At 32.7% G+C, this 25,442-nt stretch overlaps 3 protein-coding genes and 1 pseudogene across 52 annotated transcripts in view; 1 reads left to right on the top strand and 3 right to left on the bottom strand.

Annotated features, from left to right (window-relative positions):
• Dus1 (Dihydrouridine synthase 1) overlaps nucleotides 1–25,442 on the bottom strand; it is a 104,030-nt gene that overhangs the window by 5,749 nt on the left and 72,839 nt on the right. For 27 of the 50 annotated variants that reach the window (XR_012458440.1, XR_012458446.1, XR_012458442.1 and 24 more), the window contains 4 exons: nucleotides 24,578–24,773; nucleotides 22,350–22,482; nucleotides 13,808–13,893; nucleotides 12,956–13,041 (listed from right to left, as the gene is read on the bottom strand). Coding sequence is in view for 10 of the 50 variants with exons in the window: in XM_074127978.1 (XP_073984079.1) it covers nucleotides 1,125–1,361 (237 nt within the window). In the remaining 40 variants the exon portion in view is untranslated. Of the gene's footprint in view, nucleotides 1–1,124; nucleotides 1,371–12,955; nucleotides 13,042–13,807; nucleotides 13,894–22,349; nucleotides 22,483–24,566; nucleotides 24,774–24,914; nucleotides 25,170–25,442 lie in introns of those variants that run through there. The other 23 variants (XM_074127970.1, XM_074127975.1, XM_074127973.1 and 20 more) reach the window with 14 other exon arrangements.
• LOC141454434 (RNA-binding protein Pasilla-like) lies at nucleotides 6,439–7,251 on the top strand. The gene has a single exon (XM_074128658.1). The coding sequence runs from the start codon at nucleotides 6,439–6,441 to the stop codon at nucleotides 7,249–7,251; it is 813 nt and encodes a 270-aa protein (XP_073984759.1).
• LOC141454435 (RNA-binding protein Nova-1-like) lies at nucleotides 8,660–9,514 on the bottom strand. Its single transcript, XM_074128660.1, has 2 exons — nucleotides 9,051–9,514; nucleotides 8,660–8,966 (listed from the first exon to the last, which is right to left on the bottom strand). Exons 1-2 carry the CDS (start codon nucleotides 9,512–9,514, stop codon nucleotides 8,660–8,662), a joined length of 771 nt encoding a protein of 256 aa, XP_073984761.1.
• Nucleotides 19,892–19,985, bottom strand: LOC141454826 (U2 spliceosomal RNA; annotated as a pseudogene).

The raw sequence follows: 25,442 nt of genomic DNA on the forward strand, positions 1-25,442 counted from the left end.
GTGGCTTCAGAAATAAGTTTTAGTAAAGAAATCAACTAGGTTTCCTTCCAATCCTAACCGTCAAATATTTTAAAATTATTTAAGAAATATCCAATGCTACTTTACAAAATATGAATTTTTAATAACAATTTTGTTTAAAAAATAAAAAAGTACATTGAACAAGAATTTTTATTAACACCTAATCACGTTAAATATTATATTATTATTATTATTATATTAAATATTTCTCAGCAGTTAAATGATTAAATGAATTATCTACTAAATAAATAAGGTTTCAAGTGATATTTAATTATGAATGTCATAAACACTATTCTTCTTGCCATGTTATAAACACAAAGAATGTTTTCTTTCTGAAAATTGTTAGTTAAGTTTAATAAATGATTCTTAAATGCGCAATTTTAAAAGTGTTGAATAAATATTTAATAAAAACACTAGTTTTTATATATTATTTATTCACATTGAGAATAAACTTCATTTTTTTCCTTCAACCAGTATATTTTATTTGCTCCCAAATCCTTATTTTAGGATGTCTCTGAAACATGGAAATAGAGTAGGGTAAGTTGCACTAGCAACAGACTGGAATGCTCTATCTTTTCCTACTTCTTCCTAAGAGAGCCTTAAGCGGTTAGAGAGATGTCCACCCGCCTAGAGTTCTCCCAATTATACTAGAACTTCCCCATAGACAACATTGGTTAGTGGTTTCATCACCAGAACGGAATCTATGATGAACGATCCCACCTGATACTATTGGGGGAGGTAATAATAGATTTATTTTTGTCGAATAAACAATATAACCAGAGGAGTAATGAATTTTCTATATAAATAACCTTCCACAAAATATGACATATTTTAAACGACGATAATTGGAATAAACAGATTTCTGGAAGGGAGTGGATCTAACAACTTCTTTAGAACACACTGGAAAGCTCTTAGAGTCACTAAATACACACACATAAGCCTTCAGAATTAGCTGATATCAACAACTATTTGGCTTAAACGTTGAGATAGGAAAACTAATCACCACAACAAACCGTTAAGTAAAACGTATTTACACTATTACTATTCGAGGATAGTAATTGAACCCTTTGGGTAAACAGGTGATTTAGAAAAAAATAAAAACCTACCTGAATAATTAACGGTCTATCTTGTGGTGAAGACAATAATGCTTCTCGACGGTATCTAGCGTCCTTAATGAAAATTGCCGAGTGATACATAGGTGAATAACAGAGTTGAGCTTTGTGAGCCCTTGAGAGTAGTCGCCATGCTAATTCGCTGGCGTCCACCATAGGAGCAACTACCAGCTGTGGTCGTCCAAGTCGAATCCATACGTTATCCTCTTCAATGTCACTTCCTTCGCTCATTTTGGTTTTCTAATAATAAAATAAAAAAAACAATTATTTAAACTACAAATTTAAAAAGAATTTCGAGTGTTGCTTAACACTACTTTATCAAAGGCAAAACGCCTCAGGAGACTAAAGAGAAGCTTGATAAACATTATGGTGACTCTGCACCTTCGATTAGAACAGTTTATAAGTGGTTTCAAAATTTTCGGAGTGGCCATATGGGCACGAGTGACGCTGAACGTTCTGGACGCCCTGTTGAGGTTACTAATCCAGAAATCATTGATAAAATCCATGATATGATGATGGATGACAGAAGAGTGAAGGTGCGTGAGATTGCTAGTGCTGTGGGCATCTCGAATGAACGGGTACATAATATTTTGCATCAACATTTGGACATGACAAAGCTATCCGCAAGATGGGTGCCGCGATTGCTCACGCTTGACCAAAAACGAAATCGTGTGAACTGTTGCAAGGACGGTTTGCAGCTGTTCCAGAAGAATCCGCAGGACTTTAAGCGTCGTTTCGTCACTGTGCATGAAACATGGATACATCACTACACTCCTGAGACCAAAGAACAATCTAAACAATGGGTTACCAAGGGGGAATCTGCGCCAAAAAAGGCGAAGACCGTTCCTTCGGCCGGAAAGATTATGGCGACTGTCTTTTGGGATTCGCAAGGAATAATCCTCATCGACTATCTGGAAAAGGGTAAAACTATTACAGGTGCATATTATTCATCGTTATTGGACCGTTTGAAAACCGAGCTGCAAGAAAAACGCCCACGATTGGCCCACAAAAAAGTCCTTTTCCATCACGACAACGCACCAGCTCACACCTCAGCAGTTGTGGTCGCAAAATTAATGGAAATAGGGTTCCAACTCGTTCCACATCCCCCCCCTATTCTCCAGACTTGGCTCCCTCGGACTACTATTTGTTCCCCAATATGAAGAAATGGCTGGCGGGAAAAAGATTTTATTCAAACGAGGAGGTGATTGCAGAAACGAATGGCTATTTTTGAGACTTGGAAAAATCCTATTATTCGGAAGGGATCAACAAACTAGAGCAGCGTTGGACAAAGTGTATAAGCTTAAAAGGAGACTATGTTGAAAAATAAAAAAGGTTTACTCCAAAAAATTAAGTAGTTTTTATTTTTGCACGGACTTTTCAATCGACCCTCGTAAGTATAATGAACAGAGAAGGTAATTTTCGGAATTTCAGTAGTGCAAGATACATAAAAATAATGTAAACTCATCCACGACTTCCAATTACCGAAATTAAACATTCTTGGAACTAAGATTGATAATCAAACAGCTAGGTGACTTCAACATTATAATTTTTCACTATAATAAAACACGATACTGTTTCACGAAGCGTAACGTCACAGCTTAAAAAAAGATACAGAAAGAAAGGCACCTCAGATTATAGAATTTAAATTTTTATTTATTTTTTGAGGGGCTGGATAAGGATATGGAATATCGTAAAGTTTATGATAAAGTAGCAAAGAGAGGAATACATTAACTGTAGCTGAGAAATGAAAGTTGACTGAATGGGACATGGTACTAGAGAAGAAACTCGGAAATAATTAAAGGATTGAGTTTTTTAAAGAATGGGTGTTGAGCAGTAAGGGATGAAGCAAGGATGACGAAGAATGCTGTAAGGAGGTTACTTCCAACTAAAACTTCTCCCTCAAAAATTCAAGTTTTTTTCCTCCCCTAACGAAATAAATAAGAAAATTTATAGAATAATCGGTGTGAAGGGATAATTTGAAGGCGAAATGGCAGACAAGATCTAAGAGAGAAATACAGTAATGATCTTGTTTGAAAACGGTATTCCAACTATTGGGATCAAAGTGAAATAAACAAAACTGAAAAGATAATTAAATAATTTTACCGCACTAATCACAAAACAATCCGGACCAATCGCATACTGTGCTGCCAATTCAGGGGTTCCTCAGAACATTAACTACAGGGCTTCACACTTTTTAAGAATTTAAACTTGGACGTTACTATTTAGTCATTATAACAGTATGAGAAAGTCAAAAGGAATACCCACCACCTTTAAAAAAGAAAAATTAATAATAATTGAAAAAAAAGTCATGCCACGCAATTTTATATTTACGCACAACATTAAACACGTTTAATTAAATAGCAACACTTTCTTCCGCTGTAACAATTTCATTTAAATTCATTCTGTACTTTCTCTTATAAATAATTACCAGCATGAACCGTATCAGCAATTATTATTATAAAAATAGAAACAAGGCTGATGAAGATATTATAGTTAAAAAACCGCAGATAAAGCAGATTTTGGTACTTTAAAAAGGTTTTACCGTCAACACACAGCAAAGTTGGTGTATTGTTGTAAATAGGACTGGATTCGATTTCCATCTTGGACCTTAGATATCGATACTTATGAATCGTACAAGACAATAATTTATTTGTGAACTTCTTTGTCACTAAGATAGTTCAGTGGGTTGCAAGAGATTTTTTTTTCTAGTTTGGGAGTTTGGGGGAGCAAAAGAACGATAAACTGGTTCTTTAAGACTTTAATAGTCAGATGGATTCTGCCAAGACGTAGTGAAAAGGCGGGATCAGGTATGAATTTATGAATCTCTTACGTTCTGCAAATGAATCTCTACATTCTGCAAATAGCCTATAACCCAATTTACTATCTAAAAAAAGAAGAAATTAAACACAATGGCCAAGTTGCAGACATAGCCTATGACGTATATGAAATTACTCTAAAATCAGATCAAAATGAATGATGGTTTATTTTTGCCAGCAATTTTCAATGTTGGAGCCAGCCCCCCACAAAAAAAAGAATGGGAAAAGATACATTAAATGATTGAACGAGCTGGTAACATAGAAATAATGTGGCCTTGTATATGCTGGTAATTTCTTCCAAATATAATAGTCAAATTAGAAGATGTAGTAGCGTGCTAACAATTGCAGAAAATTATTATAGCAAATCTCTGGAGCCATTATTTTTTATTCCTGTTATGCTATTAAAGCAAGAGAGGGTAATGTAATCGTGCAGATTATGATCACCGTGGGTGTGTGTGTCTCAAAGTTCAAATTTCACTTATAGGTTAACAAGCAACAGAGGATGCAACCTTCTCAGATCTAGAGCACCAATATGCTACCGTTAAATTTATCCGACGTATCCCGCGCATGTTTATAGCATTTTTGACCGGTTTTAGACTTTCATCCATCATCAGAGAGAGAGAGAGAGAGAGAGAGAGAGAGATTAAACGATTTGGCACAGAGAACTGACAGATGAAAAGCCAAAACCTGTTAAAAATACAATAAAATGCGTAATGCTAGGGTTAAAATTAGCGATATTACATAACACTTTGGACTTTACCACCTTATTTACCATTTATTAATTTTTCAAGTTTTCTCGAAAGCCTATGATGTTTCGAACTACGGGTTATATATTTAGAAATGTTTATAAACTTTATTTCAAACCTTATATTCCAGGAAAATTCGATTAAAGGCACTTTCTGGGTGAAGGGATGTGGTTAGACAACCCTTAAAAGTGTGCTATTACTGCTGACTGTACGGTCTTACATAATCCTACATGGTTCTATATAATGTCAACAAGAATCAAATGTAGGAATAAATCTCCGAATTTATACAAATAAAATTGCCACTTATTGAATAGATTTTTCAGAATTTTGGGACTTTTTCGAAAATATCTCCCACAATTGACGTAAATTACGTGTATTCACACACATTTATAAGCCCTTTATCTTTAGAAAAAAATTCGTTCTAGGATAATACCTGAGGAGAGAGTATGGCAGGTTTCCCTGTAAGTTTACATTTTGGTGTAATTGTACGGTTTTACAAATTTAAATGTATGTTGGTAAATGTATATAATGTTGGTAATAATTTAATATTGAATCATGAAATCATATTTTTTAAGTTACAATCTTTAAGAAACGAACGTAAGTTTAAACTCTTACCCTTTTGATTTAGAGCGAACGGTTCATAAAAGAAATTTCTATCCCAACAACAAAAATTTATTACAAAAGAAATTAAATGAACAAATACAATTTTACCACTTACTTAAAACTATAATAAGTACTTGAATACATTTATTCTTATATTCTGTACATTTACATATTAATAAATTTGTATTAATTTACATGTATATCTTAGTCTTCAGTACAATTTCCCAACAGTAAACTTAAAACCATCTTGTTTTGATTAAAATGGTCTCTACCATATTAAAAGGTCAGCATTGCAACTATAATTTATTGTTTGTTTAGGGAAGTCATGCAATGTATTAAAACGAAACGAAAATTTATAGAAAGGCAAACTAATAGTTCTAGTTATAACTAAACCTTACACACATTTATGCAAAGTACTTGTTTAAAAATAATTACAACAAATTTATTTAGTACTTTACCTTATTATGCTATTAAGAGGAAGTATTGCAATCGTGCAAAATATTGAAATTAGTTTCCAGCGGACATACGAGTAAGAAACGAAAAGCTTCTGAGACCATAAATGCTCAGGTATCCTAAGAAAAGGCTGCCATGATTTTACCACTGGATTAGAACCAGAGATTTCTTTCATCCATTGCTGGTTGTCCAAGGACCGCCCAAAAAATAAAAATCGATTCGCCGATTTAAGATGTGTTGAAACGTCAATTACTTAGTTAATAGCATGCATCCTGGACTAGAAATCTACCTCTAGCCTACCCTTACAAAACTGTCCAACCGGACAGTTTTAAATAGCCCTACTGCTCCGACACCAGTCGCAGACAGATAGAAAAATTTATGCATGAATTAAAAGGTTAAATAATCAAATAAATTTGTGGTAAAATTCAATGAAGAAGGAAATAATAATAATAATCAAAATGGAAATAACCGCAGAAAGAGAAATCTAGACGAGTTAAAAAGACAGAATGGATTAAGATTATTTAAAATTAATTAAAAATATGCAATTTAATAATAAATAAAAAAAAAAATCATATGTTGAAACGTAGCATTAATTGTTGATGTTCTTGTTAACTTATACTTCAATTTACCAATTAATTTGATACAAAGAAACTGGAGGACTTCAAAAAAATAAATTAATTAAACTAGAAGATGGAAATTAGAGAAGAATACATGGTAAGAGTGCTAATACCACTAACAACGGTAGAAATAATCACGAGCAACGGTGGTCAATATATAGCCTCGTTTGCCTGGACGAACAACGTTAAAATAAAGATATTACCAAACGAACAGCAGTACCCAGAAACTGGCGAAGCGATGTGCCAAATAGTTGGCGAATTAGCTAATGTTATAGCCGCCATAAATGTGATCGCTGTAATGACAAGTAATGATCAATATTTAGACGCTGAAAGGCGGCAAGAGATTAAAATCATTATTGATAACACCGAGGCTGGCCGGATTATTGGCAAAGGTGGATCCAATTTAAGAACTATAATGCATTATTCTGGTTCTAAGGTTAGGGTATCTGCAAAACGGAATACCGTATGTTTTAAGAATAGATGTATCACAATCAAGGGTAACCAAGCTTCAAATAATAATGCTTGTAGAATTTTATTAACATTAATGACTGATTTAAAAAATAATTACGACGCTCCACTAAGTAGATCAATGGTGGAAGTGAAATTAAATTTTTATAGTCCTATCGATGTTGAAGTACAGGCAACTGATATCCTAACATATTTTATACCTGAGATATTATTACATTGCGGATATACGCAGGAAGCAATTACAGAGATATTACCAGCTCTGAACGTACTGTCTGGATACGGACTGTTATCTATTGGCATGATAGACGATTCTGATACATTTTCAGCGAATGATGAAGAAGGAAAGCTGCCACTCTTGGAATCTGTTGTAACTAAAGATGATTTTAGAATTATTCACAGCCGAGTTAGAATTTGGTAGTGTAAAAATATATACATATACATTTAAATTTAGAGAGAGTTATCTATTATTATTATTATTATATCATAAACGCAAAAGCATATACATTTTTACAGTTAGTTTATTGCAACATGTTTGCATGAATATGAATTTCGTAAAATCTAATAAACACCATCTGATGTGAAAATTCACACGATTTTCCTAACAACATTACTCGAGATTCTAACTTAATCGTTTTCTAATAAAAATCTATAAATATTAAATATATGTATAATAATATATACGGTTAGCAGAACCGTACAACACTTTAGAGAGAAGATCAACCTCATTCCTTTTCACAACTGGCAAACTATTGAAGAAAAAAGAAAAAAAAAAGACAAATTAACTGAAAGAAAATTGAAGAAATCATTTTGAAAATAATCTACAACAAATTTGAAACTGTACTAAAATGCTACTTGGATTTTTTTTAAAACTCAGGATTGTTGCAATGAATAAAAATCGCCATAACAAGTATCTTACTACATAAGATTGAAATAGCACGAGAGAGTTGTCCCAGTTTGAGAGATTTTGACAGCTAACTTTCAGTTAACTATGTTATGGCATTACTCACATATAAAGTTACACAGCTCTCTGCGATTGTACGGTTTTGAGCTGGAGAGCGACCACACTTAATGTAGGAACCATTTTTTAAAAAAAATCTGGCTCAAGAAAGTTTAAAACGTCGGAAACTCGATACCAAAAGTTTCATTACAGGATATACTTGAAGCCTGCTCATAAGGTATTCGTCTCAGGCATCCAGTTGGGCTCTCCTTATTAATATAAAAGTAATTACCTATTTTTCTCAGGCGAGGGAAGACGGAAGCACATATTTTACCATAATGATTACAACATAAGGGATTCAAACTGGAATTCTCCCACTTACAAGTCATTATTACAACAACAATTGTGAATCAATCCCAACTTTCATTCCTTTATTAAGGGAATATAACTTAGAAAATTCTAAAGAACAGGTTGTAGATCAAGTCTATTCTATAGCGCCAATCTAGTCGCTAAGTAATCGTTTTACCAGCACTTACTATTATTTTCCCAATCTTGATTTTCAAACTACAAACAGAATAGATACCTAAAACCTTATTGATTTCATTCAGGAAGCATATTCGCTAATTACATCTTCTTTAGTATGAAGACGCTGAAACAAAATCCTCTCCTAAGTTCGCTTTTGCCTTGTTCCGTTCGCTAACGAAATATTAAGCTCGAGCATGTTTAGTTTTTGAGGCATACCGTTCACATTTAAACTCGGAGCTAGCATTCAAAAAAAAGGTAGTTATATCTCCTCTATTTACATAACTTATTGAGTTTAAGCTATGAAGTATCAAAATAATTTAAAAAAAAAAATGTCACTTAAATCCATATTTTTTTATTTTATTTACTACCAAATCCTAACTCGACTTTGAACAATTGTGTACTGATCGATAGCTTCTACAGATTTCGATTCTATTGCTTTCTTCTTATCTACTTCAAAATTCCCCGAATATGTTTCAGGAGCGTCTGATGTGCTAATAGATAACAGTCCATATCCAGAGAGTACATTCAGAGCTAAAGTTATCTCTCTGATTGCTTCCTGCGTATATCCGCAATGTAATAGTAACTCAGGCACATAACATGTTAATATATCAGGTACTTGTGATTCAACATCAGTGGAACCATAAAATTTTAATTTCACTTCTACCATTGATCTATTTAATGGAGCGTTATTATTTTTATCACCAGTGTTATTGATATTATTACTAATAATTCCATTATTCATTAATGTCAATAACAAAATTCTTAAAGCTTTATTATTGGAAACTTTATCACCCTTGATAGTTACATATCTATGCGTAATAGTTTTGGAACTCTGTTTTGCAGATACTCTAACCTCAGAACCAGATAGCTGCATTATCTTTCTTAAAGTTAATCCATCTCTGCCAATAATCCGTCCAGCCTCAGTGTTATCAATAATTATTTTTATCTCTTCTCGCCTTTCAGCGTTCAAATGTTCCTCCTCCTTAGTTGACATGTCAGCGATTACAATTACAGCGGCAATAATATTGGATAATTCGCCAATTATTTGGCATAATGTTTCATCAGTTTCTAGCCTAGATTCCTCCTTTGGGACAATTTTCATTTTAACATTATTCATTAATGCAAGCATAGCTAAGAGTTGGTTACCGTTATTAGTCATTACCTCTGCCTTTGTTAGTGGTAATAACATCTTTAACGTGTATTCTTCTTTAACATTCATTTTGTTCAGATTTATTTATTGGAATTATATGTTTAAAATTATTGTTTTAGGCTCACTTCTAAATCCTTAAAATAAAATTAGAATGAACAATCTTTTTGTATCAATGATTATTTTAAAAAATTCAAATAATGAGAGAAAAAACGAGAACGTAATATTAACATATGTTATAATCAATTGCGTCATTTGTTATTTACTAATTAGGTAATACAAATCCTAATAAAAACAAAATTTAAAAAGAATTCTCACTAGATTACATTTTCCTGCAACGCTGTAAATGGTAATTTTTTCCCCCCAATTTCTAGCACGTACTAAATGAATGCTCTTTGAGAAAAATCTATTGTGAATTTGTGATACGCTAACATAACTATTTCTTATTAAAATTAAATCTTTTATGTCTTTGTTCTTTTTAATAAAATTTTGAGACTGCCAATTACCTCGAGATTCTTTTTTTTATGTTAATTTATACCGATCTTAGACCAAACCAAAGATTTCCTCTCATCCAATTATTATTTTTTAGCTTAAAGGAAGCATGTTATATTTTTAGTTTTTAAACTGTTAACTAAATTGGATGGACCTTTTTTGGATGGTGGCAGCATTCTCTTAATCTAATGTGGTATTCATAAATTATATTTATAGTGAACTAAAGGAAACTCATCTGATTTAGTGATTTTAATCTAATAACAGCAAGGTACCTATCGTGAAACTGTTGAAACCATGCTACTAGATTGTATTTAAATTTGATTTAACAGATTAGAAACGGACAAATTCCGAAGGTAAATTACTACCTCCTTTGAACTCAGGCGTTTCATCACATTCTCTAATCCCTAGAACTCAGTTAAGCAGTCCCAAAAGTACAAAAAAAAAAGCTGCTTTCAACAATGCCTAACAAACAGTTAATCAAATTTAAAAACTGGTAACTCTAACGGTCGTTATTAACCATGATTTTTTTTGGAAATAAGAAGTACTTTTTGGTCAGTCTAACAAATTATTTATACTTTTCCTAAAACTATTTAGATTTACTTTAAAAGTGAATTTTACCTTTAACGTGCCTTGTCAGTTTAGTGTACAGTTTTACCACCCGCAAAATTTACTGCCAGTGAAATTATGAAAATCAGTCGAGTTTTCAAGGTTTTTAACCAGATAAATACTGAATGGAAATTAGATTAGAATAATGCTAATTAAAAAACCAAAAAAAAAATAGTTAATTACCAGACAAGCATAAAGTTGACATAAAACCTTGTAACCAGTTAAATCTTTAAACAGTATGGAAATAAAGTAATTACCATTTATGAGAGAGAGGGTGAGTGGAACCAAGAGGTATGGCAAGTCGTTAATTAGCGGAATCTACCTGTATTTTTTTTTTTTTTTTTTAAAGAACCTAGTGCAAGATGAGGAGTAATTTTGCAGCTTCCTGCAAAATAGTAAGAAACAAAAACACTCTGGCAAATCCACTACGACACATTTCATTCTGACCTACTTATTTGTATTTTTTTTTAAAGTGATGCTGCATACTAAGATGCTAATTTTTGACCAAAGAATTTTTAATTAAAAACCATTAAATATGGTTATAAAATGGTAATAACAGTTTCTATTTTATGGGACCTTAAACAAAAATAACTCTCAGCCGAAACAACATATGTACGTGTACACTGATTTCTTTTAAATTTCCGCGATTTCACAAAGAACCATTTTTATGTGAAACTTCCAGCATATTAATTTTAGGAATATTCTGGAGGAGGGAAGACAGGTAAGTTTCATCGATTTTTACGGTAGTATCACCTTTGTAACATTAGTGCTTACTTCTTCACTGATAAGTCCTGATTCCGGAACGTCACACTTGCCTCAACATTCTGAAGCTTTTATTATGGACATAAAAATTCGAGGTTTGGCGAAAACCTTGAAAATTCTAATAAATTAAAGTCGTGTTGGTTTTTAGCTCACTTTTATTTTATTTTTTTTTGTTCAAACGGATTCTTTCTCAAGAGTAATGTCTTCTATTGCAGTAGACGTAGGGAGAAAATTGGAAAGCTTATTTTATCTTTTTTATGTATAACAGTATTATGTTAAAAAGTGGGGTTTTCAAACCGAAAGAAAGATGACAAGCAACTTATCATGAGATTATTGCGAGTGTAAAACATCTTTCTCTCAACTGGCTTGCCAGTCTCATCTTGTCCATTCATCTTACAAAAAGATCGATCAGCGAGGACATACATATATAACAGCACATATAACCTCGCATCAACTGTTTTCAGTGCCAAATGCATATTTGTATTTCAAATAAAGGTATTATGAAAAAAAAAGTAGGCGCGAGGCAAATGGAGATGCGTAAAAGGAAAAATAAAATCTAGGAAAGTTAAGCCACTTAAACGCAATAAATCTATTCAGCAAGTACAGTACGACATTGTAACGTATGTGAAGGCGAAAACCAAAAACCGACTAATTATTCTATCTCTGATAGATGGAAATCCTAAACTGGGCAGGGATATAATGAACATACATGCTAACAAAGAGGAATAAAATTAAAGATATCCAGCCCTGCGGACCTAACCACACCTTCAATAATCCTGTAGAGTATTCTTTCTTCTGTACAATCCTAAAGAAAGTTCCAAGAGTAACAACTACCTCTATTGACTCTTGTGACCATTGTGAAAGTGTTGAGAGTTTTCGTGTATTATTAGACTGGGATACCCGCAGGGACACCAAGAGTATAATAAAATAAACACCAGTTTACTCGATCCTTACGGGAATCTTGCACATTTCCATCTATACTGGACCAAATATTTTTACAATCAACAATGTAAAATAGTTTTGAAAGCTGAAGGTGTATAATGTTAGTTATACTATACCAGCGGTCCCCAAACTTTTTACACAGGGGGCCACAGTTACTGTCCCTCAGACCGTTGGAGGGCCAGACTATAAAACAAACTATTTTAAAGTAAAAAAAAAAAAAAAAAAAAAAAAAAAAAAAAAAAAAAAAAAAAAAAAAAAAAAAAAAAAAGGGAACAAATAGAATATTTCAAATAAAGAACAAGTAAATTTAAATCACCAAACTGCCCAGTATTCCTATGGGGACTATGGGCCTGCTTTTGGCTAATGAGATGGTCCAATGTCCGGTTTAGTTACAGTGCTTTGCCTTTCTTCCTACTTCTGGCTGTTATTTTACACTGTTTTCGGAGCCGGTGACGCGTGCATCCCGCGTCATCAGAAGTAGTACTGTACATGAGCAACGCAGCGCTTTGCGGCGGCACCGCCACATACAGTGCTCCTCTCACTGACCACCAATGAAAGAGATGCCCCTTCCCCGGAAGTGCGGCGGGGGCCGGATAAATGTCCTCATGGGGCCGCATGTGGCCCGCGGGCCGTAGTTTGGGGACCTCTGTACTATAGGAACAGTTTTCTTTTACTTTCTAATTAATTTAAATATTTTAAAGGAAAACTTACATTTTGTTTCTGATTTTACTTTTTGTTGGTCTTTTTCTTTTAAACCAAGTTATTCTTTTCAAAATAGGTTCCAACAACTCTTCAACCTGCAAAAAACGAAAAAGAGTATAAATTTTAAAGTACATTATTTCTTCCTGTTAACAATTTTAAATTCAAATAAATTCTACTTGACAGAAACAAACAAATGGATTATAAAGCTTTTAGAATATTATTCTGAAAATACGATTATGGGGTTTCGGGTTGAGTTTTAAGTCCACTTAATGCTTTCAGGATGGGGGGAAAAAAATAAAGGAGAGACGCAAGGTTGGAAAATGAAGATTTTCTAAGGAAATCCTCTTTGTAGAAGTGTGCTTAAAAACAGTTAATCTGTATTTTTTTAACTTATTTTTTATCTTTTGTTCTAAAAACACCTGCAATTTTAAAAGTAAACAAAAGCATTTGAGGAGGATACACAAACCAAAATCCAATTAATTTTTGAAAAAATGAGATAACGTGCAATTTCCTTAAAGATAAACTTACTAGGAGCCTATGTAGCTCTATATCCGTCAGTGATCAGGCTTCCTTTATCAGAAAAAAAAAAAAAAAACACCAGTCAGTTTTGGTAATCAGGCAGAGTTAACAGTCTCTCTCTCCGGTGTTATATTTTTGTACCAAATATAACGAACGAGTTGTTGGTAAGTTGTGTTTCTATTTAAAAAAAGAAATAATACCAAACCGTTGCAAATACAACTCGCCATCATAATTGGACAACAAAGTATGATGCATGTACAGTCGATAAGGTACAGGAGTAAAGGAGAATTCACAGTTATCCAACCTAACCAGCCCCAAATAAAAATACCCTTAAGAGATTACCTCCGGTGGGTTAGCTCTATCGAGAGGAGAGGATGTCCTGTAAAAGAACGTCGGCGGCAGGAAGCTAATATAAATCTCTCTCGAATCTGAAAAATGGAAATAGAAAATAAAAAATAAACTTTAATCTTTACTTCTCATACTAATATAGGTACAACCGAATTAAATAGAACTGTATTCAAAATGATATAAATCTCGCCACTCACGGGAAAGAAAGGCAACAAAAATGCATGCCACTGCGTTGGCCTGGCAGAGAGTTAGCAGACAGGAATCGTTGACGATAAACAGTTTGTGAAGCATTCGAGTTAACGGTAGTTCAAAGTTGTAATACAAATATACCCATCTAGCGGAAATTTTGGTCACAATTGCAACAACCCAACAACAAAACTATCATATAACATGGTGAAGTAAGTACATCAATAGACTAAAATCAACAGGCAAGCGCTTCAAGCCACAACGCTCCTTTCATCATAGAACTAAGGCTCCTTACTAGCAATAAACGCGCTAAACAAGAAAAAAATAATGTGAGCAAATTTCTCTAATTAATAAACTTGCATATCTCTTTATCTAACCATTTTTCTACAAATTCAACAAATATGAATATACTAATTTCTTGAAAAATAAATAAATGAAATTCTAAAGTTGATGTCAAAAGATATTAAAAATCTAGAAACATTTTGATAATGGAATGGAGTAAACTACATAATGTTTAGTTAGCATGTCCAATGACGATCAAATTGAAGTCTTTAAGAAGCTGGGGTATACAGGGCATTTTATACTTTCTTTTTTATTTTTAATACCATTTCCTAAAAATAACGTAAAATGTGGCATATCTAAAAATAGTTATTTAAATTGTATTAAAATTAAATATACTTTGATCCATTTTCCACTTATAAAATATGTACAGTCGAACCTCGCTTAACGAGCATAATTCGTTCCAGAACCTTGCTCGTTACGCGAAATACTCGTTAAGCGAAACAATTTTTTTATATAAATTAAAATAAAAGGGGATAATTGCTAGATCAGCCACACTTACACCATTTTCTCGTTTCTCAATGATTTTACGTTTCAATTCTAACGTTATTTTAATTCTTTTCGAAGCCATTTTGTTAGAGGGATAACAAAATAAACACAATAATATTTAAACACAAATATCACTATATGGACTTCCCCTATACACCACTCATTCGGTGAAGTTCGGTTTTGACTGTATCAATGCATTAGATACGTGGAGAATATGAAACGCATATGCGTAAACAGGAATGACTAATCGAAGAATGCGCAGTTTTCGATGAGTCAGCGAAAACTGCGCAGTCAGCGAAATGTCATTAGAAAACTATCGTTATGCGAAACATCGCTCGCTATAAGAATCAATTTGTTTTACTCGTTATGCGAATTACTCGTTAAGAGAGGTACTCGTTATGCGAGGTTCCACTGTACTTAATTCTGAACAATTATTAATCAATTTTCGCGCTGTAATACAATTGTGCCGTAAATGTCTCACATGAAGATGTCTTGATGCGTTTATAAATCTAACCGATATATTTATACCTATTGTTATTTCAACTAGTAAGAACGAATTTAGGAATTAAATATATAGGTTTTTTTGTTCGGGTAGACCTGACTTCACTAGAATTTAGATTGATATAAGGAAAGTGTAAGCTGCAACAGTTTTAGGTATAAAGAAAAGAGGCTCTCACGGCGAAAGTGAAAAATCACTTAATTTCATTCTGTGAACAATACTGCTATCAATTTCCATTCTTCTTTAGCTAATTATAGTGTTGTTAATCAATTTTCTTTCACAGCTTTCAGTGAATTTGGAATATCTTTAATTTACTACTAGCTAATGACTATTCTATTAAAACTGACAGGACTCTCGACATTGTGCTCAACTAATTTTGATAAATATGTATTTAATGAAAGTTCTTAACTTTTTAACATTACATTCAAAGTGACAAGAAAAATAAACAATATGAAACGAAAGTTCAGCCACAGAAGTAATTAGTAAAAATGTCAATCAATTTATTAATAAATAATGTTTTAATAAAAGGTAGTTTTTTAAAGTTACTTAACCACTATTTCCTCTTTTAACGCCCAGGCAATGAGAAAAATTTCATCCGGTTTCATCGTTCTTGCTCTAGTTTTAATTCCACAAAACTGCCCGGATTTGGCTTACTCTCTTTATTGATTTAACAGGACATGCAGGAGATCCCCTTTAATGATCGAAGGTAGTGCTCTTTACAGGAAATTTTTGCGGAAGTTTCATGTAAGAAATCCTAGCCTTAGGATATTGTATGAACGTTTTGCATGAAGTACTGAACTTAGGAAACCCATAAGTACGAGTATACTCTTGGAGAGGCGATATTCCCAAAGGAGTTGCATTATGCAGTACCATTACATATTGTAGATGTATACATTAATACTTTTATTGATATGGCAGATTTATATTTTTGTTATTTATTATACATTTTTAAGTTCACTAGTTCATTTTAGGTCGATAATAAGTCCGACACGTATTCGGACGTTCTTCTGAATAGGCCTCACAGAGGACCAAGATAAAAAAAATTATTAGGTCGAAAATTTACTAAAAATGGCTTTTAAGAAACTTGCTTTTAACAACGCAGCACAATACAAGATCATCAGTGTAGATAATTAGCACAACTCAAACAGACAGCACTAACCCCCTGGTATTTTTACTAAGTAGCACCCAATTAGACATTAATAATTTTGAGTAAATTCCTCTAACAAGGAGGAGTTTTTCTATTTACTCGTGCTTTTTTACTCTACTTGCTCATTTGCCCAGAAAATATTTTATGAAATAAAAAAGTTTTTCACAAATTGGGTCTGTTGTTTTTATAAATATTTATAAATGAGGTTTGCAAAACATTAAGAACTAAAAGTTCAAATTGGTTATTTTTTTAGCGTTCCATTAGGAAACCTAACAGTGTTTTAGTCAAAAATCGATCTATCTAATTAATTTTATTTTATTTTTTAAAGATTTCTTTAAATCTATGATGCTGCACGAAATGTTTTTCGCGAAAATTCAATTCAACGGATCTTGGCAAATTGGTATCATTAGACTTTTCCCTAAATTGCCACTTCCATGTATTCTACAATTTTAACATCCAAAAGTTAGCATACTTATATTTATCCAGAGTACTGCTTTTGATTTATTTAACGCACAAACAGAAGTCTGATAACATAATTATCGACCCGAACATGAATAATATATGCGTATCGTTGGTAAAAACGAAATTTCAGTGGAACTTTCTATAATTAAATAATTAATATTAAAAAAAATCGTGTAGAGAGCTCCAGATGAACAGTATAAGAGGCAGCTGCCACAACATAAACACGTAAACATTTTTAAAGAAGTTTAAGTGAGGAATATTGACATTAGTTTAAGTTACTTCTATCAAGGTTTACCCATAAAGGTTTAAGCCTAGATTATGAAGGTGCATATAAACATGCAACACACCCATAAATTATCGCATACATGTATCTCACAATAAAACTATTTCCTCTCATGATAGCATGTGACATTTATTCACAGCCGTTTTAATCGTCAAATGGAAAACCTAACCGAGGAATTAATGGATCAAGAGATTAATTGGGCTAGTTATTTTTTTGGTTTATTCCAATATTCATTACTTACCTGACGGTATAATCAATTTTAGACGAAACATTGCTAATAATTTAAAAAATGAATGATGTGGAGAATGCATTTATTTAACACATAAAAATTATTTAAAAAACGCTGTGATAGCAAGTCAGTAACCTTAATATTAACTGAATCATGGTAGCATTAACATAAATAGAACCTCTCTATTCATTTATGCACACAAAAAAACATGCAGAATTCAGAAAAAAAAAAAAACTTTTAAGGAGGTAATGAACCTTGATAAAGTGGCCAGTTCGCAGCTTCTATCGAGGTTGGTTTCTTCTAGAATTCAGGACTATACATTACAGGTTTTTAACTCATTACAAGAATTATGTTCTTGCCGCTGATTTCTGGAGTCATTTTACATAATTTTTCACATTCTTCCCAACGTTATTGCAATGAATGTTACTACCCTGATCTGAACCAATAACGAAGTGGTAGTTGCCCAATTCCAGGCCAGTTTAGCAGGAACGGTAAGTACCAACTTCGTAACTTTTTGTTATAATTTAACTGAACAAACTCCACTACATTTTTTATTATAATTATTTGGGATCTAAGCCTAAAAGTGTTTCTTATCCCCACCATTCAAGTATAATCCCTTTCCGTCCCGACACCATCAATACAATATCATAAGGTTCCCAATTACCAGGATAATTTTCTCTCATTAATCTATAAAAACCCAAAATGGGCGAACAATGGTTTACCACATTCCCCTAACTTTCCCTAGGTACTGAATAATAAGGTTAGTTTTCCCGCAGGATATGGAAAATAAAAAAACCTGAGACATATGCGGTATAAAATTAGATTTTTAAGGTCCTAAGGGATCTATCTACTTCAGAGATGAACCCTTATTACTATTTTGTTTATTGCTTCATATAACTAACGATAAAAATATTGTGTGGCGCACTTAACTTTGAATTAATATAGTTCATATTTTCCACATTAAATTGTACAGTCGACAATTTGGCTCAGTAGAAGAAAATTTCGTTATAATATTATTCAAAACCGAGACTGATATTTATTTTGGGTGTAAGGTTCCTTTTAAAAACGCCCCATCTCCAAGTGGAGACTATTAAGAATGTGCACTTAGCCCATAGCAGGTATTGGTTTAATACTTAATGTTGTTCGTTCTATCTTTTCTGGTTAAGGAGGAGCTAAAAAAGAAGCATCCTCAGAATATCTAAGGAGACGTTGGCGGTTGGGGTGGATTGCACAAACTAGTGATTACTCCAGACTTACAGGTCCATAAATTGGATTGTTTCCATGAATATGTATTGGCAAAGGATTAAATCTTCTAAAGAGGATACTGGCTGGAGAACTGTTTTGGGCCAGGCAACGTTATCCCAGATTACCATCTCTTTCTAGGACTTCACTGGAGTTGCTTTGGTAGTTACCAGATGTTGGTAGGGAAAACTTCCTCTCCCAGAACCTTCTCAGATTATTTGACAAAAAATTTGTCAGTTAGAACAAATTAAAAACAGTAGGGTGAGAATTTCACTACAATTTTTCCATCGTCACAAAATAACATATTTTTTTTTATTTATTTATTCATTATTTAATAAATATGAAAGCATTTAAATGTTGTTAAAGTGAATTAGAAGTTATCAAAAGTTGTACACTATAATATGACGTGTTCAGTATAATATAAATGTTGCTCTACCTGGGGAATTAAAGTTACTCCTAACTTTATTTCAAACTTTTAACATTTAGCATTACATATAGTTTAAAGTGACAAGAGGACAAAATTTTATTGGCGAATAAATACAACCGTTTCTTATTTCTATTGTCATTTGCTTCTTTTAAGGAAGAAGTAGTTTGATGGTGTCAAATTTTCCCAATTGAGTTTACACCCGTGATGGACAGGAAAGTGTTCAAAAGTAAATGCAATTTTCTCAAAAAACGCTGTCACATTTTCTTAAAATTTCCCACATAAACTTTATTTTGAACCTTTTTTCCCCAGGGAAATGATTAGAAATACAGAATAAACTAATAATGGTATAACTATTAGAATGATACGACACCTAACAAAAAAAAAATCAATTCTTAATAGAAAAATAGAAAAGTGCATTATCTGCATAAGAACGATTTTCTGTATCACGAACAGGTACATCACCAGCATGGACCCAATTCAATAGTCTGAATAAAGATCAGGAGAGATAACTGAGCCCCTTCAGGAAACCAATTGTGAATTGCAACACTCTCTCCACGTTCAGCAATAAATGAAAGAAAAAAGGGCAGACTTCTGTCATACCTACTGTACCTACCTCATAACCTCCACAGTATTAAATTCTTTTAAAATTACTACAGTTGACAATTCCAGAATTTAAAAACGAAAGAGAAGGAATAGGAATTAATATAAGTGAAGATTAAAAAAGTTAGCAGAGAGAGAATTCAAGTCAGGCAGAAAAAAAGAAAATGCCACTTTTCATGGTTTGAAAGAAAGAAAGAGGAAAAATATATAAATAAGCTGATAAGAACAGATACTACACTTTGATCTTAGCCAAAAGGCCTAGAATAAGGCGCCACAGGGGAGGGATTAGCTATGTGGTTAGCGTACTCGATTCCCACGCGGAGGTCCCGGGTTCGAATCCAGCTGCTAACCCTTAGATTTTCTCTTCCTAGGAGCTTCTTACAGCTCACTGTCCGGTGATGGACAGTGTTGTCTGTAACGAGAGACCACTGTCCGGAGGCCGGTAGTGCACTGAAAAAAGCTCCGGGCGCTAATAACCTCAGCTGTTGATGCGCTTAAAAAAAAAAAAAAAATAAGGCGCCACGGTAGCCGAGCGGGTTAAGAGGCGAGACCTGCACAGCTATAATATGCATTGTGGTACTGGGTTCGATTCCCGGTCTTGGCCTTGGATTTTATTTAATGGTTAAATAAGAAATAGTATTGTACGTTTGCTAGTCGCCTCCGTCCACGACACCTAGTAAATGGTAGTTGGACGTTAAGCCCCGCCTGAAAAAATAGGCGATTACTTTACCTTTAATTTTTTAATAAATAAATAATTGTAGATTACGCAGGTAACCTAAGATAGTAGTTCAAAAAAACTTGAAGGGGACGCGAAAAATTTTAAGAGGATACATTTTATTTGAGCAATTTTTAAGTTTCCTGCAATAACCAGAATTTTCTTCACTTTTAATGTAGTTCTCTTGTTTGTAGAGATATTTTTAGTTATAGCTAGACTGTTGGCTCAACCGCGAAGGATTTATAACGTTGGCAATAGTATACGCTAATATATTTTTGGGTTAACAGCCTACGAGTAATAATTAGAAAAAAAACAAACTAGAAGACCTACATAAAAGTTTAATATTCCCCACCTCCCAGAAAAAGAGCCTAGTCATTAAAAAAAAATATAAAAGGAAAATGTTATAAATAAATATTTTTTTATTACACGATAAACATTTATACAATATAGTTGCATGAATGGGCTCCCAACAAAGTAAATATATATATATATGTAACAACAATTTTGACAGTATTGAGGTCGAAATCGAGGTTGATAAAATCAAGATTGATGGAAGTTGGAAGTTTAATCCATTGGCAATATAACCCACCTTCTTCCCCACTTGCCCTAAGAGTGGCCTACTCGATTTCATAATACATACTGTTGGCATACATACTATATAAGTAAGGTTATTGCATACCACAATATAAAGTCAATATTTATCTATCCAGGAGGCAAGTTTTTATTTTTATTATTATTAATGGTGGAGAATGAGAAATAGCTTTCATTTTCCTAACATTAAGTTAAACGTAAATTTAAAAAAAAAAAAATGATAAAAAGTTATTTTATTAATTGATAATCTCCAGGAGATTTAAGAAACTATAGTACAAAGTTTTTCTTACAGCAATCCTAATTGGACACGTTACCAATTGTTTCGTTGCCCCAATTAATTAAGTAGCGATTTTACAGCGTCCATCTTGAGAGGCAGAATTTTTGAGAATGTCGAGTGGATAATAAGCGGACAGTTAATACTATGCCCAAAATTCTTGTTATTATATTGACACAAAAATATTTAAGTTGTCAGAAGTATTGACGATATCGACGAAAGTTTGATCAATTCTGTTGAGACGATACCTGTGACAGATCCGACCGTTTGAGTGGAGATAAATATTTATTTAAAGGGGTGTTCGAACGATGATAAAATCCTTACTTCGTCAATATTATTGTCATTATACTTTTAATAACAACGAAGTGAAGTCAGCTATAAACCCAATCACCTTTCATTTTATGTAATAACGCCTCTTTAAACAGAATACATTTTACTTGGGATACCACAAACGATAATGGTGGTATGAAAGGAATGGGTTGGGGAAAAATGGACTAGAAAAAGTTCAACTATCCCGCAGGAGAACCTTAAAACGGGCACTTCTAATTGATAAATAAGCTGAGTTCCCCTAGCGATGCCAAGACTGCTTATTCTCATTTGCACCGAATAAGAGAGATGCGAATTATTATGTGAAAATTTACTTCCATAGAATAGGGTCTGAACTGGATTTGTTCTATCCAACCAAGAAAAAAATACTTTTTATTATAATAAACTACTAACAAAACGTAATTTTGCTCATGTAAGTTATTAAAATAAATTTTTTGTCTAGACATTATGTAAAAGCCTTTCCCAACGTGTACTGAGTACATAAGACCTAATTTTCTAGGAGGTAATATATCTAGAAAGGTTTACCCCATAAATTACTAGCTGTGTCGTTTTGTTCTTCTGAATAATGCATCATGTGATAAAGTGCCCAGAAGTAAATAACGCGCTTAATAACAAATTTAACGCTGTAACTTTTTTTTTTTTACTATCAGTTATGTGCAGTTTATTGCACCATGGTTTAATGAAAGATGTTTAGTTTAAATTTTAAAGAAATATTTTAGTATATACATGAAAATTAAGTCGCATCAACATCTGAGATTAGTGGCATCCAGAGCCTTTTTCTGTACACAGTCGGCCACCAAACGTTTTACACTCGTTACAAACAACACTCGACTAGCATCAGGCAACGGAACTGAGGCTCCTAGAAAAAAAAAAAAAACATTGACTCTTCACAAGTTGAAAATCTTTCATGAAGCATGCCTCATTGCAAAATCAGATAGAGGCATCGTTTAAACGAGACTTAAACGTGCTACTACGCGAGAATACGTCCAACTTTATCCTCCATACTCCTGCATAATGAAAGACATAATTGTTATAACTAATTATAAAAAAAAAAGGAGAAAGAAAGTTAAATGAACACATCACAAAAATAATAGGCCAAGGTGTAGTTTTAATAATATAATAGAAAAACTTAGAAAACAATAGAGACAGAAAAAAAAAAAATCTAGTTTAAAAATAAAATATGAAGCAGTTGATGGGTAGGTAGGGTTGGCAACCTTATTTACTGTGTTGCGTGTAAACACCAACACACCCGAGTATTGCGCTTTTACTTTAAACCGAGCCAAAACCACCTACATATTTTATCACCTTCGTGTACCCATCATCTAGGGAAGCAGTTTTATGGGAAGGACACGATGTATATTTTTTTTGTACCCCTCCCACTTATTCATTTTTTAAGCATACTGTATAATCCAGTCAATACCTAATAGTTCTGATTGTCTTGCTTGGTATTTAAACAAAAAGTGAAGGAAAATGGAGGAGGCTAAATCAGGAGGAATCTCTCTCTCTTCCTGGGACCGTTTGTAAGAACTTTTGAGCAAAATGAGAAACATAAATCTAATCTAATATATTAGTGCGTGTTTTATAAAATAAATGTAGGTTTATAGAGAGTCTTTCTGCACTATAATACTTCCTACTAAAAAAGGAAAGCATTGAAATAACTAGAACAAAGCCAGAAATAAAGCTAGTAATAGTAAATTGTCATCCTCGCATTTAACTTCCTTGTTTAAATGTAGTTTACCCTTTCCCTTAAAAGGGTTAGCGTGTTTCCATAAACAAACTAAAAATATATTTATTTTTCTCTAAAATATATTGTCACAACAGGCAAAATAAAACAGATGGGGAGGTAACATTAAAAAGGATCAATAACTACGATTTAGTTGGATACAATTGAAAAAAATAAATAAAAACCAATTTCGATTTGTGCTTTAAAAGAGAATATATACAGTATATACTACGAGCATATACAGTGGTCAAAAACAGTATTCATGCACTAAGTTTTTTTTACTTTATCTACTGAACTTTTGGTTCTAGGATGACTATTTCTTCAGCACTGAAATCGAAGATAGTAACAATGAATTTAATGCTCTCATTTTCTTTTATAAACATAAAGAATTGGTTAAAAAGCAGAAAAATAATTTATTCTATGCAAAATAGTCTGAATGTTATAATTAACAGGATAACGATCCCAAACATACAGCCAAAAAAAACTAAGGAATGGCTGCTTTATAATGCCTGGAAACAACTTCTCCCCTCCACAGTCTCCATATATAAAACCTATTGAAAATTTATGGTCTTATTTGGAGTGGAAAATTAGAAAATTGACATGTTTTTCCAGAGAATAGCTCATAACAAATTTAAAACAATTATGGGCAGAAATCACATCTCAAGGGACACTGAACCTATGCCAAGAAGGCTTCAGGCAATAACAAATGCAAAGGGATTGCTTACAAAATATTAGGTCTTTAGTTTTGCGTTAATTATTACATTCAGACTGAGCGTTTGAATACTTATTTTGTATACAATAAATTATTTTTCTGCTTTTTCATCAATTCTTTATGTTTATAAAAGAAAATGAGCATTAAATTCATTGTTACTATCTTCGATTTCACTGCTGAAGAAATAAAAAGTTCAGTAGTTAGTGTATGAATACTTTTTTTTGACCACTGTAAATATAAACTTCGCTGTTTTTTGTACCTTGTTCAATTAAACAATTTAGCAATACGCGTTACATATTGATTTTGCTTGTTTACAACAAGTTCAATATTTATTCATCAATCAAATTACACCTTAACTACAATACATTTTCAATTTCACACATCTCTTATGTGAGAAAGAGTATTTGGTTGGGTGTACTATTTTCGATTTTGGTACTATTTTAACTTGAGAGAATCATATTTTTTTGTATCTCATTACTTGAATTTTTAGAAAAGAGTAAAAAGCTACCTGTTACTCACTCTATTGGCTATAAAGCTGCAAAAAGACATAGTACTTAGTGGTCTTCAGTTTTGAGATAATTATGTAAAACCTAGGTGTAAAACTCTCATGAAAAACCTCTTAGCTCGGCGATCGGTCCCAGACGAATCTCCTCTCATTCTTACAGCTCAAGATTTCATCTTTTAAAGACTAGTTGTTTTTAATGACTAGAAGAGCCTGTAATTGTAAATTGAATTAGCTTCGAAATTATTATAACTAGATAATCATTGTCATGAACTTGATTTAGATAAAGGACTATTTATTTAATATAGAATATATATTTGTTTATAATAAAAACAATCATTCGTAGTAACCTACCCAGTTTTCAATTAGTTCAGAGTTACTATTTATTTTCTGTGGAATATCACGATGTGCTTTTTTTTCCAAGTATCAAAGCAATCGAACCGCTTTTATTTCTTACAAAGTTTGGAGTTGATAGGCGAAGTAAAAACATAAACAAAAAATAAATAAATAAAATGCTAAATTGAATATTCCGGAAGCAATTTTCAAATTTTAAAGATCGCTTAACACTTCAACGAGCCTTGTAGTTATCCATTTAACCCAGTTCCTTTCCTGTATTAGAACACACAAAAGCCAAAGAATACCTGTACGAATTTCTCTACAAGCAGTTTTACATGTTAAATTTTCTTAAAACTTAGAAATGATACAAAAAAAGATAGTTGACAATATTACACATATTTCAATTTAGTAGGATAATATTGTTAAAGGAAGCATGATGTAACAGTTCCCCTCTGTAAAGTGGTGTTTCTTCAAGTCTGGAACTATACGATAGAATATTTTAACATAATAATTTTTTAAAATTATTACCTATTTAATCCCTATTTA

This window comes from Rhodnius prolixus, unplaced genomic scaffold (genome assembly GCF_049639745.1).
Source record: "Rhodnius prolixus isolate KJV_2025 unplaced genomic scaffold, Rpr scaffold_9, whole genome shotgun sequence".
Taxonomy (NCBI): Eukaryota; Metazoa; Arthropoda; class Insecta; order Hemiptera; family Reduviidae; genus Rhodnius; species Rhodnius prolixus.

What these genes read in the sequence shown, in the direction of transcription:
- LOC141454434 (XM_074128658.1), top strand. Translation starts at nt 6,439, where the DNA reads ATGGAAATTAGAGAAGAATACATGGTAAGAGTGCTAATACCACTAACA.
- LOC141454435 (XM_074128660.1), bottom strand. Translation starts at nt 9,514, where the DNA reads ATGAATGTTAAAGAAGAATACACGTTAAAGATGTTATTACCACTAACA. An exon ending in AATAAAGCTTTAAGAATTTT is followed by an intron (nt 8,967 to 9,050) that starts GTTATTGACATT and finishes TCCATTAAATAG; the next exon opens with ATCAATGGTAGAAGTGAAAT.